This window comes from Seriola dumerili, unplaced genomic scaffold (genome assembly GCF_002260705.1).
Source record: "Seriola dumerili isolate Sdu_G_001 unplaced genomic scaffold, Sdu_1.0 BDQW01000025.1, whole genome shotgun sequence".
Classification (NCBI taxonomy): domain Eukaryota; kingdom Metazoa; phylum Chordata; class Actinopteri; order Carangiformes; family Carangidae; genus Seriola; species Seriola dumerili.
In genome coordinates this window covers 11,188,479-11,202,797 of record NW_019174280.1, presented here as the reverse complement: position 1 = coordinate 11,202,797, position 14,319 = coordinate 11,188,479, and the positions used below count along the sequence as shown (strand labels likewise).

General features: G+C 41.1%; 1 protein-coding gene across 1 annotated transcript; it reads right to left on the bottom strand.

Moving 5' to 3' along the window:
• Nucleotides 1-8,423: 8,423 nt before the first annotated feature.
• On the bottom strand, nt 8,424-13,644 carry aldh8a1 (aldehyde dehydrogenase 8 family member A1). The gene is made up of 7 exons (XM_022769406.1): nt 13,329-13,644; nt 12,290-12,437; nt 11,616-11,771; nt 11,380-11,529; nt 10,871-11,127; nt 9,791-9,952; nt 8,424-9,675 (listed from the first exon to the last, which is right to left on the bottom strand). Exons 1-7 carry the CDS (start codon nt 13,473-13,475, stop codon nt 9,223-9,225), a joined length of 1,473 nt encoding a protein of 490 aa, XP_022625127.1. The 5' UTR covers nt 13,476-13,644; the 3' UTR covers nt 8,424-9,222.
• Between the last annotated feature and the right edge of the window lie 675 nt (nt 13,645-14,319).

Sequence of the window (14,319 nt, the reverse complement as noted above, 5' to 3'; positions counted from 1 at the left end):
GCCCGGTACAATGTTCTACCATGACATGTTGGCTTCGTTATTTCTCCATTCAGGGGAGGACTTGGTGTCATCCTTCCCCCTGTGCGTGGAAAATGAAATCAAGCTTCGTGAGTCTTTTTCCAGTGAGACACCAATGCCATGAGGTATATTTTTAAAGAATCTATTGTACAAAATTTGAATAATATATTCATCGGTATGCAGCAGAGAGGACCTTGTACGGCTGAGTGTCTTTTCTGGTCAAGAAATGTTTTGTGTGTGCTGCCTGCAGTCTTGTGTTTTCCTGGCTGATATGAAAAATGTTGGTTTGACAGGACTTGTAAACCCATCACAAAGTTTGTGAGTAAATTAATAGTTGGTACTAACTAATTTAATTGTCTTAGCTAGTTAAGTGTTAATGATGTGTAAATCTGTTGCTAATGATATCTAACCAAAAGCAATCAACTGCACGTTATATGGCATCACAAGCTAGCATCACTAGTCATCGTGGCTAAGCTAGCTATAAACAGTCAGTAATTGTATGGCTGCCTTCTTCACTGTCCTGTATTTCTATTCATGTAACACATTTCTTTTGCTGCTTAGTAACTGGTTATATAGGCCTAGTTTTCAGTGACTAATTACCAGTTGATCAGCATTTTCAAGTAACTTGCCCAACACTGTTCATACACATTTGAATACATGGAGAAATCTGTGTGTTTTATAGTTAATAGTATTAATGTAATTTAGCATGCAAGGGAAATATCCCACTAAATGCTAGTCTAACCTAACCAATGGTATTTGGTCATAGCTTTGTCATGTTATTGGCATAATGTAATTTTGTGTTGCTTTTTGTGAAATTGAATTTACACCATTATCAAACAGAAGGGCCATTTAGCAAGTTAACATTATCGTTATTTCTGACATTTAGCTAGGTAAGCTAGCTATGCAGCATTTTACACATGGCAGTTAGGTGTAAATAATTAGTGACAACAAATCTCTACATAAGAACTAGTTTGTGTGATGCAATCCATCTTCATTTAGATATGTGTTCATCTCTGGTTATAGAGCTTGTGCAGCTGGCTAACTGTCGCCAGATTTGTGCTTGAAGCATAATGAAGGATTGTTACACGCTTATTTTTGCAAAGATCTAAAAATCTCTTAGTTCATTTAAAAAAAAAAATCTTATTATCTTTATTAACCAGCAACTCTTGTGTCATGCATCTGCTCCCCTTTGGATATTAAGTGACTCCTACTGAAAGGACCTCCAAATATACACACCTGAAAGGTCAGCTGTCTGCTTCCATTCAAAGTCTTTAATTAAGGCTCAAAATCCAGGCCAAGTGGCCACCCAGGGCCATGGTCTTCGCACTGAATAGATCCAGCTATATTTGAAATGCAGAGATAAGAGATGCTGAATATGGAGAGACTGAAAGAGAGTGAATGTTCTTTTATATTTGGCTGACATATGTTTGAACTAACAAAGATGGTACCCAGTTAAGGGTATTTTGTCTGTGACACATTTTCAGGATTCAAAGGGCTTTGAGAAGTCATGTCTTCCACCTCCTCCAGCCTGTCTACATATGAGCCATTCATGAAAAGTTCCAAAAGCATCAAACTATCATACCACACAGAAAAGGTTACTTACAACATAAAAATGCAGGGTGTAAGAAGGCCAAGGTATGGGTTTGTGTAAAAGACAGTCCTCATCATGTCAAATATTGCACATAAGTAATCTAGGGCAAATCGTCCCACACTGAGCACACACACTCACATATTTTCACTCCAGATGAGTGATTACCTGCATGACAGCCTACATATAAGTGACAACATGTTCAGTATTTTGTTCCCTGGTGTCAGATGAGAGCTCTTAGGTAACCAGAGGAGAGGTCGCATCAGGAACGTTGGCCCACAACACTCATGACCTCTTACTCTGCTGCCTACTTGTACCACTGTCCTTCAGCTGGAGAGCTGCGTACATGAACAAACATTGAGCAAACATGTTGATGTTGACATGACAACCTGAACAACTCTGACAAAGGCCTCAGGATTCTTTCTTCAAAATGTCACGTAAATTTGGTCCCAATAGAGAAATCAGCAGGGCATCTAAAGGACAACTGGTTGGGACTCAGAGTTTTGCTTAAGGGTACTTCAGCAGAGATTCTGATTTGAAGGATGTCTCGCAACACATTTATATGCCACAAATATTCAATAACCACCCTTTCTCGCTCATTGCAAATACATACATTTCTATGACCTTGCTCACACATGCATATATGCATACACACATACATTCAATCCCAATGCAACAGCAGTCAATTTACTGTTAGTCAGTGAAGGATTTTCAAGATTTTATCAACTTTTTTTGTATTCCTTCTTTTCTGGACTCTTCTAGTATTTCAGACTGAGCTTTGTATCTACGAACACCCTTGTGTAAACATCTAATATTTCCATGCTGACCTGGTTTCTCTATATTGTTTACTCTGCTGGGGTTTGACCCAAGCTTTTGTGTCCTCTTGTGTCTGCATTAGATACACGCTGCTATGCAAACGTACACATCCTCTGCACTGGAAATTAGCAAACAGTGCTGCAGATGGACAGCCTGTGCTCAATGCAGAGACTATGAGAAGGTCATTCTTCCTCAGCAGTTCATTAGTTTTGATGACAAAGGTGGATGTGATAGCATGCCTAAACTGCACCACAGCTCAGTTTAATCTCTTCAGAGCTTCCTGCACTTGTTCCTGTATTATGGTACTGAGAGAATGAGCTACTAACTAGCTCTTCCTAAATGGGTGTGGAGGATTCCCAACGGCAAAATACTAGAAAGATAATGAGCGGGGAACCACTTCAAGATAGAGGAACTATTTATTCAAGCATGAATCATTGCTGCCTTAGGATTCTATGGCCATATTTAGACAATAGGCAACACATTTTTAAATCTGCAACTGCCTGGATCAGTAATGTTCTTTTGATCTCCTGCTAATCTTTCAAATGTTTTTGTGAAGCCCAAATCTGCCGTAATCGTTCCTTTTAAATTGTAATGTGGATTTTCAGGTACAATCCTGCACCTTCCACCTACTTCACTCCTCACCCGTCATCCTGTCTATAATAAAACATTTTCTTATCTCAATGTCACTTTGCCATCAGGAGTAAAAGGGTGGTTTGGCACCATTTCAAATGCGATATCACACTTGCAACAAAAACCTTTTGAGCAATTCAAACTATTTTTGCACTGTGCTCCATTTTACACCAAATAATATCATCATACCTTTGCTCTTTACTGTTTGGCACAGAATATACAGGATCGACTGTCTCCCTTTTTAATTGTTTGTTGTGTGGAAGTAAAAAGAGCCAAAGTCCTGACCTACTACTTTTTTAGCTGTTCAAGGGGCTTCCCATGAGTCTTTGGCATACATGCACTGTCAAACTTGCCAGTGTAGTTACTGAATGCTGAAAAATAGTCCTGGTAGTACCTAAGCTAAAAATAACAAAGTGGTCTAATTTCATTAGGTCAGTTGGAAAAAGCCCACTGTGTCCTGTGATGTAGTTTCACAATATGGGTGACTACACTGTGAAGGTCTGCCCCAAGGTAAAAAGGGAGTTTGGTTTCTATTACAGTATTGGTATACAAATACACAGTCCAGATGGCGTGAAGCGTAATGCTGTAATTGATATATAATCAGGATAAACGCATCATTCACTCAGTTCGTCAGGAAGAATAGATCTAGGACACCATGTTCTGGCAACTACAGCTAGGCAATGTTGTCCAGTACCAATTTAGCCTGTAAGTCAAAATGTTAAATTAGGATGACAAAAACTTATCACTAACAAAATTAGCTCACGACTCCAAAGCAAAGTGAAATGAATAAAATAAGTGTGCAACTTCACTAGATAAGCTTATTACTGGAATTGAAGACAACACACAAAAAACAGCACTTATTTCAAGTCATATTGAGTTGCAGTTGGTGATGGCTTGTAGCCAGGGTCCGAAAATCACTCACAGCGAACGCCAAAAGCGGTTAGATTCTCAGTTTGGCGAGTAAATATCGGAAGGCTATCCACCACACTGCCAGGTAAAAGTTTGCACCAACATATTCGTGTAATAAAACACTATCCTGAGAGTCTCTACTGCATTTTGATTTATGAGTGCTCTGCTCCTGTCCTACTTTGTCAGAGTTTGACAGCCCCCACACACACACACACACACACACACACACACACACACACACACACACACACACACTTTGGCTCGTAAAAATATGCTTGGCCAGTGAATTTTTTTCATCTTCCAGCCACCTTGGCCGGTGAGTTGCAAAGTGAATTTTAGACCCTGCTTGTAGCTGAAGCAAGTCGGTATCTCTGTCTTACCATGCAATAAAATATTTTCATTTTTAAATAATTCTAGTTTTGAAAAATGATTATGTGTGATGCATAAGGTGGTACAGTAATGCCAATAATAGCATCTTTCACCTCATTGTTTTGGTTTAAAACCTTGAAACATCACCATTTGCGTTCAGTCTAACCACTCTTATCAGCATCGTTCCCAGTCACAGCAGCTTCAGTTGACAAGCTGTAACAAACCTCAACAACAAACACTATACACTACCTGCGCAGTTAGCTACTAGCTCTTGCTCACAGTATAACATTGAGCAGCTAAAGAGCCAGGTATTTCTCTGAGGTGCAGGTGGAAACCAAGACAGAGTTAAAAGAGTGAATACTTGACTTACTCACCAGGTGGCTAGAATCACAATGCCAAATGAATGCTAATGTGGCTCTGTATTAGCAACTGACACATTCACCTTTATAAGGTGATAGTATGTCTGTGTTTTGTTTTTAACGGTTGGTCCTGCCAAGTGGATGAATAAGAAGCTAATGCAGGAAATATCCATCCACAGGGGTGCATGTACAACTGCAACTTCTTTTAAAGGTGTGTCAATCATATATTATACTATACTACATATACTATATCAATACTTTGAACTGTATTGCATAAGGTCCTTATAGCCCCAAATTTGGGATCTAATGTTGCACATTAATTCATGATTTAATCACATATCATTAAAAAGTTGCATCGCCAGATGTATTTAGTTGATCCCACATATGTCTACTTTATTTTTTTTTAATTATATTTAAATGTTTGCCCAAAGCAAAGCCATTGATTAAATAAAACATGTCCCTGTTGCTGTATAACAAGAGAAACAAAATATTGTGTTGACTTTTCCTTAAGGTTTCTGCAGGAAACACTATGTGACTGAATCACATAGTGTTTCCCTCAGACTGCAATCAATGCAACTTCTCTAATCAAATGAAAGGCAAAGCACATTCCTTTCTTATAAAAAATGGTAATTTAAGAAGTGTTGGATGTTGTACCTGAATAATTACTACTCATCTTCTCACCCATGTTCTTGTTATGTTTTTTTGTTGTTTTTTTTAGGTACTGTGTGTGGCTCCAGCTTTTTGCTGTCATTTCAGACACTGCACCTAGTAGAGACCACAAACATTTGGCCCTCTGTAGCCAAGTAACTCTCTCTCTCACCCTCCAAACACACTCAGTAGAGATGGGGTTTTCTTGGCTGAGTTTGCTTAACCTGCTTGAACTGCAGCATTTTCTCAGGGCTCAGCTTCATCTCAGGGCTTATCTACCGCAAAACCCAGGCTGCACGCTGTGGAAAATTCCCTGAACCCAAACGTGACAGAAGGCCTTGAGAGACAGGGTAAAAAAAAAAGTGAAGTCAGAGAGGGAAAAGGCAAGTGGTGAGAAAGCACAAGCTTACCGTGTGTGACACATGACATTCAAAGAGAAAGAGAGGAGGATAAGAGGAGAAGAAAAAAAAAAAAAAAGAAGACAAATGCCACAGACGGGAGATAAGACTGGAAACCATTGATTGCTGGTTTTGTCCTTAGTGTTTCATAGAATACTTTTTTTTTAATGACTCAATGAACAAGGTCACAGCCTGTGATATGAACTGATTTCAGATGTCATTGCAAGTCAAGCAATAACTGTCAAGCCAAGAACGTAAACAAAGCTATCAATCTGCAGAATCTGGGGCACAAGGAAACAATGATTCCATGTCAAGTCAGGATTGGACCTTGTTCGTGCGTCTGTTTTTCTCTCTTCCTCTTATCTGTCTCTATATATTGCTCTCATACTTACACTTTAACCCCTTTAAAAACAGACAGTCAAATGTTCCTGTTCGTGTTTATAATTAAAACATATAAAAGGATAATATTTCACAGTCTTACTGCACTGGGTTTTAGCCAATAGAAGAGAGAAAAGGACCGTTGGCTATGACTGTTCTCTCCAAATACATATCAATGAGAACACCCTCTGCAGCAGGCCTATCACATCCCTGCAGCCAGCATGAAAACACATCTTTATACATTCCAGCTTCCTAATGGATACAAAAAGAAAGGATGCTCTATTTTAATTCCTCCATGTGCCCGATAAGTGAGGTGAAAGTTAAATGCTTGGTTTGGCTGAAGCCACCGGCAGTGTCCTCAGAGTCACGTACAGCAGGGTGAGACCTGCTTCAATGAGCCTTTTCCTTCTCAATGAAACATCCACAAAAGGGGGAGAGAGGGGGAGATGAAAGATAAGTCAAGAAAAAGGGCGGAAACGGAGGAAAATGAAATAATTGCTGACTTACTTTGTTCCCACTCTGTTTCAAAGATTATGATTTGGTGTGCGTGTGTGTGTGCGTGTTGGTGCCACACAACACGTCTCTTCAGACCTCCTAACCTGACTTTTGGGTGGTATCCATTTCATCACACGCTAAGTTGGAGGAAGGCACAGGAGTGCGCGTGTGTGTGTGTGTGTATGCAATCACGCAGCTTGACGCAGCACAATACCCATTCCCTAGCCAAAACATAGAGGGTGGGACGCACACACTGGCTCTGTGGTAAATGTCGCCTAAAGTACAGCTCAACGGGGGACGTGATTTTACACACTCACTGAACGGATAGGGCACTTCCCACGTGTACCCTCCTTTCCCCAAACTGGCACGAAGGCCCAGATGAGGCAGAGTGCACATGCTCATCTGCATGCATGATCCACCGCCCACATCAGTCTCATCTCGCACTGCATTAAGTCATGATCAGATGTTTAGCACGGAGAGGAGACATGTTTAATAGGGGAGCAAAGAGTGGAGGGGGTTAGTCTGCAGAAAACTGCAAGAAAAGCAGGGTCAGGAGAAGATGAAGCAAGCTGCTGAGGATGACTAACGTGGAATCATTTAATTTTAAAAAGGTTTAGATTATTTCAGCATTCAACAACTGCTGGGTGCCAAGTCACTTAAGTTTACTTTTTAATAAATTTACTTTTGAAAGAGTTGTAGCTTTGGGATGTGCATCAGTTTGTGAACGGCAGTGTCGGTTCGTCCATCGGCCCGTCGGTCAGTCCTCCACTTTGGTCCAGGCTGAAATATCTCAAGAAATATTATATGATTTGCCATGAAGTCCAGACATTCATGGGTGCCAGAGGATGAACCCTGCTGAGATTGACAATCCCCATCACTTTTCCCTTTAGTGCCACCAGTGGGTAAAAAACTTCACTTATCCAGTGAAATATCTCAACAACTACTGGATGAATTAACTCAAAACGCTGCACAGACAGATGTGGTTCGAGGCCAATGAGTCCTGATGAATTTGATGGACCTCACTTGTCACACTAGTGCCACATGTTGAAATTTGCGGTTATCTGTGAAATGCACAGCTGTTGACGGATTGTCGTTCCAATTCGGTGCATTAATCATCCATAAATTGGAATGACGGATCCCTTAAGTTTTTATCCAGCTCATCATGTCAAAATGTAAAATTTGTCTAACACTTTGCTTTACAACCAAAAAAACCTGCAAAAAGGCTCAGCTGTACTGTACTGCACAAGTTAGCGTGCTGCAAAACAGCAGCATGTTATCTTTAATCAATGTGAGCATCTTCATTCCATCACTGTGTTTTCATGGCAGGTGTTTCAGACGGTCATACAGTTCAATCGGCTTTCTCTCACTCCCATTTCTCTCTTCAAACATGTCGTCCAACCACCAAGACGGGACAGTTTGACATTTAGTCACCTTTCTTACGTCAGCAGGTCAGACATTTAAAAAACAAAAACAACAAAAAAAAACCTCAATGTAAAACAGTTACTTTTGAGTACATACTGTAAAGTTTGTGTGATGTAAAAAAAAAAATAAAAAATCTATATCTATAACAGATTAAGGCGTAAAGGATCATGACACATGAATAGTACAAAGTGTATTGATAAACATGTGAAACGTTGACTTCTTCACTTTCAAAGTGAACAGTGATCTGTCAGCAGACCTCTTTTCTTCTCACAGAATTTGACATCTATCTTTTACGTACTGACATTGTGTCAGTACAACATCAGGAGTTACTGCATTCCGCAGACGAGAGTGACATAACCCAGACTTCAAGAGTAAACAAAAACACATGGGTGATTCATGTAGGGTATTTTAATTTGGGGCAACACATGTATGTGTTACAAAACACTTATTACATGTTTTGTTCTGATGAAACTCAGCTACAATTATTTTGTTCTTGGGTTAGGTTAGCCTGCGACACACATCATAACTCTCTTTTTGTTAACCTGCTTCACAAGAAACCTTTTGACTTTTCTATTAATATTATAACCGTTTTACTTTCTTTCAGAATGACTGTCACTTCCTGAACTGCCATGTAGGACACAAACCTGCTGTATAAACTTTGAAAGGATGTTGGATTAAGTTTCTGTTCTTTAAAGTCATAAATCGTGCTTTGGACTTCTTCAGTTGAAATGGGCAGGATATAAGCTTTCACTTGATCCGGTTTAACCTTGTCTGGTTTGTACTTTTTCTCATTTTGAAACCAAAAACTACTCCAAGCATTTCATCTGCTCAGAAATAGAGGATTGTGGTACAAAATATTCAGCAAAGAACAAATGATAGAGGTGCAATTTTCTAATGTTTTACCCAGTAATATATTTGCTCCTCACTAAACATTCCTTTTGGATCTCTGCTAATCGTCTGTATTGTTGCAATGTGACTTTCTCTGACTTTTGTATTCTACAAATGTGACCTAATTACAAGCTTCAACAATCCGTGAGAGCGTGAGAGGAAATCTGTTCCTGAAATTCCTAAGAGTTGCTGACATAGTCTGATGAATGTCATGATTAACTGCAAAAACATCCCTGTACCTGCCTCAGAGAGAAAATGTTCCTCCAATCAATACCTGCCTCTGTTGCCAGCTTCCTCCCTTTCCTTAGTGTTTGATCGTGATACTCTTCACCTCTGTGAAGAAGTGGTAGGAATCCTTCCCCCCTTCCCTCCCCACACCAGAGTTCTTCATCCCTCCGAAGGGCAGGTTCAAATCTCTCACCAGCCAGCAGTTGGTCCAAACTAAACCCGCCTGTAATCGCTTGGCCACCCGGTGAATCTTCCCCACGTCTCTGGACCACACGGTGGCCGCAAGACCGTAACGCACGCCGTTACCTTTGGCAACGGCTTCATCCTCTGTGTCGAAGGGGCTGACGCAGGTGACGGGGCCGAAGATCTCCTCCTGCATGACACGAGAGCTGTCAGATATGCCCGAGATGACGGTGGCCGGCATGAAGTAGCCGGAGCTGTTTAGCTCAGGCAGGTCCAGCTGCTCAACCCCCTCACCACAGTGGACGATGCCACCTTCAGATTTGGCGAGTGCTACGAAGCTTCGAACCTGGGAATCAAGACAAAGAGGGATCAACTTAGAGGATATGAGTATTGAAAACATGTCTTTTCAAACGGAAAACTGTTCTTTCACAGCACCTCACACATTACACGTATATAACCACCTTTTCCAGGTGCTCTTTGCTGATGAGAGCTCCGTTGTTGTTGCTGGGGTCAGAAGGCACACCGGTCTTCCACTTCCTAGTTGCAGCCACAAACCTTTCCAGGAACTCAGAGTAGATACTCCTCTCTACATAAATCCTACTGGTGCACAAACAGATTTCTCCCTGAAAGCAGAAAACACGGAGAGAAGATGTTCATGCTGATGGATCACGACATTGTTTCCGTGTATTTGACTCATGATAAGATGGGCTTTGATCTCCCCCGTGTGGACAAATGGTGCCACTGCAGCCTCATCACATACAGACATAAGAGTTCATACGGATAATAGCCTTCATTTTACTGACATTAGTAATTAGAATAAAAACAATATTTATTCATGTAGCACTCTCATAAAACAATTTTGCTTAAAAAGTGCTTATTTAAGTTTGAGAAAACAGATAAAGACTTTGGACAGATTTGAATATGCGCTGCTGTCCTTTTGTTTCTTTGTTTCCTGTGTGTTGAAAGTCATTAATCATGTCACAAACATGACACATACAGAATAAGCGCAAAACTTAAATAAAGTGTAGAGAACTAGCTTTTGACAAATCCACTCTCAGGACAGAGACTCAAGATGAGGAAATCAAGCGGGACCTATTAGGACCCACCCAGTTAGACTCTTAATGGAAAAGTTTGACATTTTGTGAAATACGTTTATTGGTTTTCTAACAGAGTTAGATGAGAGAAATGATTCCACTTTTTGTCTGTATGATAAATATGAAGCTACCACCAGCAGCCGGTTAGCTTAGCTTAGAAAACTTCAGGCGATTTTACCTGAAGTACCTGTTAACTGACTGAGCAAACTTCAACTGGCAACTACATCTGGGCAAAAATTCACCTGAAGACCATGAGATTGATGCAGCTGAAAGATCTGTTACTAAATGGAGTTATTATTTTGTCACTCTTAGTTGAAAAAAATTTCAGTCAAATTAAACCGAACCACTTTTTTTTTTTAATTATAGCAACATTAAAGGTAATTATAAGCTAAAGGCAGAGGAATAAGCCACATAGTAATGTAACACTAAGAAACACTCTTTTCTCACCTGATTGGAGAAGCTGGAGCGAACCGTGGTCTCGATGCACTGGTCCAGGTCTGCATCAGCAAAAATAATGGCAGGGTTTTTACCTCCCAGTTCCAGTGAGAGCTTCTTACAGTAGGGGGCGCTCCGTTCTGTGATGCGCTGGGCAGTTGCTGTGGAGCCAGTGAAGGAGACCAATGGGATGTCAGGATGGCCAACGAGGGCGTCACCTGCTCTCGGACCAGTGCCAAACACGATGTTGACAACTCCTGGAGGAACACCTGCAGAGGCAGACAGAGACGGCCATTAATGTATCCATCACTCATTTATTATTGTTCATTTTTCATAAAGGTATAGAAAGTACAAGTAAAAGTTTTTTGATAGAAATACTTTAAAGTGAGTTTTGACAGTGTGCAGAAATTATATGTGAAGATCTTCACATTATGTTTACGTGCAGTAATGAATGAGAGAATCGCTCTAACTTCTGCATATGTGCATCCATTGCTATTGCATTGTGGGTGCTGTGGTCCTACCAGCCTGCTGCATCAACTTGCACATCATCCAAGCTGTCACGGAGGTCATCTCGCTGGGTTTGGCCACCACCGTGTTTCCCGTAGCGATTGCTGGCGCTATCTTCCATGTCAGCAGGTACAGGGGGAGATTCCAGGGGCTGATCAGACCGGCTGCACACACCACAACACAATTTAAAAACACAAAAAACACAAATGTAACATTTGCAGGTCGTAATGTAAACACACTGAGTGCTCACCCACTCCCACAGGACAGCGGATGGTGTAGTTGAGGCAGCCCATGTGGTCCATCTGGCTGCAGTCGGTGGTGTGGTGGAGCACCGATGACGCAAAGAAGCGGAAGTTGTACGCCGATCGGGGAATGTCCACAGTCCGTGCAAATGTTACTGTTTTACCTGTAATTTACACCAAGGAGGTTTAAGTGATGAACAGCAGGGGATAACACAGCACTTGTTTACACATTACTGGAAAGAAAAACACCAACATAACAGATAAACTATGCACCAATGGTGTTTGTTGAAACACTGAGCAAACACTTTTTGTTATTCTATAACTATCATCGGGTCTGAATGTGCCTTTCAACCACACTTTGCGTCCATGACAAAATATCCCCAAAAATCAAATGTCCCCAAAGTACAGAATAACTCCCACTGTTGCTCATGACCTCTTGACCTTCAATCTTGTGTCACCAAAAGGCCTACTACATTATTTGGTTTTACAATATAGACGCAACATGATATCAGCTGCAAGGGTTCGGGCATCCAGTCGTGCTTAAGATAAGTAACCACCTTGTTTATACTGAAAACAGACCAGTTTTGACCCACTTACTTAATCCCACATGACTGATTAATCTGACTGACTCTTGGTTTGATCCAAGAAGTGTATCATGTGTATCACGTGTATTATAAAACACCTTGGTCTCTGGACTCAGCTTGGGCAAACTCCTCCAGGTGGGCTTCGATCAGGTCGGCCAGCTTGTTGAGGATCTGCGCTCGCTGCTGTGGGCTGCGGGCGGACCAGTCGGGGAAGGCCTCTTTAGCTGCTGCCACCGCTGCATCCACCTGCAGGAAGTCATGCACAGGGAGATAAGCATGCTGTTCTGTGGGACTTTCAGATTGTGTTAAAGGATGGAGTGTGTTACACCACACTGCGCAAGCAGTTCACAATTTGGGGGTCACATACACCAAAGGGCCTCAAGATAAACTTTAGGATTAAAGGGCAGAGAAAGAAAAATGCTGCTTTCTTGTGATATAGACCTACTGGATACTTTCACCTCTTAGGACCTCCTCTGTGTGTGTGTGTGTGTGTGTGTGTGTGTGCATCACATTGGCTGAAAACTTTGATTTCACTTAGTACTACAGTAATGCTGATTATTACATGTTTACTCTCTATAATCTTACCACTGTTGAGTACAAAATATGAACGTTTATGGAGTGTGTTTAATATGTTTAATCATTACTAGACTGTTGACTCTGCAAAGAGCAAAGGTGCTTCCCTCTGAAACTGTGTTTCTAATCTGAACTAACCTTCACCTACCTTATATTCAACAAGAATATGTAGCACATAGAAATGAATTGCCATGCTAATTTCCTTTTTACCATTGCAAGTACTACTTCACCCAAGGGCTTGCAATAAAATGCCATCCAACACAATGTGATTATAAATCTTTATGTTTATGGTGGTTATTTAAAGGAGTGGACAAAAAATTAGAAACACAACATGAAAAATATTAACTCAAAAACAGCTTCACAAGGGAGTCCAGTCATGCTAGATTTAAAATGATCTCAGATTACAACATATGCCAAACACAGGACAAATAACTACAAATATTGTATAATTTCAGCAAGGGACAGTAGCCTAGCCTATAAGTTCTATGCACTCCTGAGGAAGCACCAAATGCATAGTGCATAATGTAAATAAAGTAAAAATATCAATTTCTGAGGATGTCCCACCTCCTCTTTGCCGCTGTCAGGTACTTTGCAGTAGACCTCTCCGGTGGACGGTTCGGAGGAGTCGATGTGGTTCCGGCAGGGGACGAATTTCCCTCCGATGTAGTTCTCCAGAACCAGGTACGAGCGCTGCCCCGAGGCTTTCGCCATGACTGTCAGCTAATCTGCTTCCAAACACACACAACTAACCGAGAGTAAGGTGACAGCAGGCTGGAGCAGACAGCGTCTCAAACCGCATGAATCCAACTGCAAAGAGAGGGGAACCTGGACACAGAATCTGGCCTTGCACTGATCCTCCCACTGCACATTTCACAATAAAAGACACTGCTTCTCCCAGAGCACAACACTGGTCAGTCATGTTACCACTATCACAGCTGTCAGTGCATTGTGAAAATCAGAACTGAAGGGGGGGGGGGGTTAAGGTACAGGTATGACCACTTGTTTTGAAAGCTATGATCCATAAAATAAAGTGGTTTAAGAATTTCAAAAGTATTTTTTTAGTCATTTTTGGCAGGATTTCTTTTTTCATTGTGCCCAGTACTGCCAGGTGTAACTTGCATGTTGGCATAAAAACTAAGCTTCATATTAATTGTTGACACTGAGTATCCTGGTTATGGTTTGCTCATGTTAAAAGTTTATCCTGCTTTCAGAAACTTGACCTCATACTGTAAACTGCCTATACTGTAAACACCTTGCAGGTTTCTGAACCATCTCATGGCTGAGATGGGACACAATCAGAAATCTGGGTACTGTTATAATGTATACAAGGATGTGAAACCCATATTTTTCACGTCTCATGTAAACGGCATATCCCGAATCATCAAAAAACAGGATAAGTGTCAAAAGCAGGATACTAATGGACGTGGAAATACACTTCATGGAGACAGAAGTAGAAGAGAGGTGCTCAGGAAAGAAATGTCTAAATCTACAGTTCCGTGAAAACTGGGCAAACACCATCGCCTGATGATCATGTGATGTAATCAAAGCTCCATAG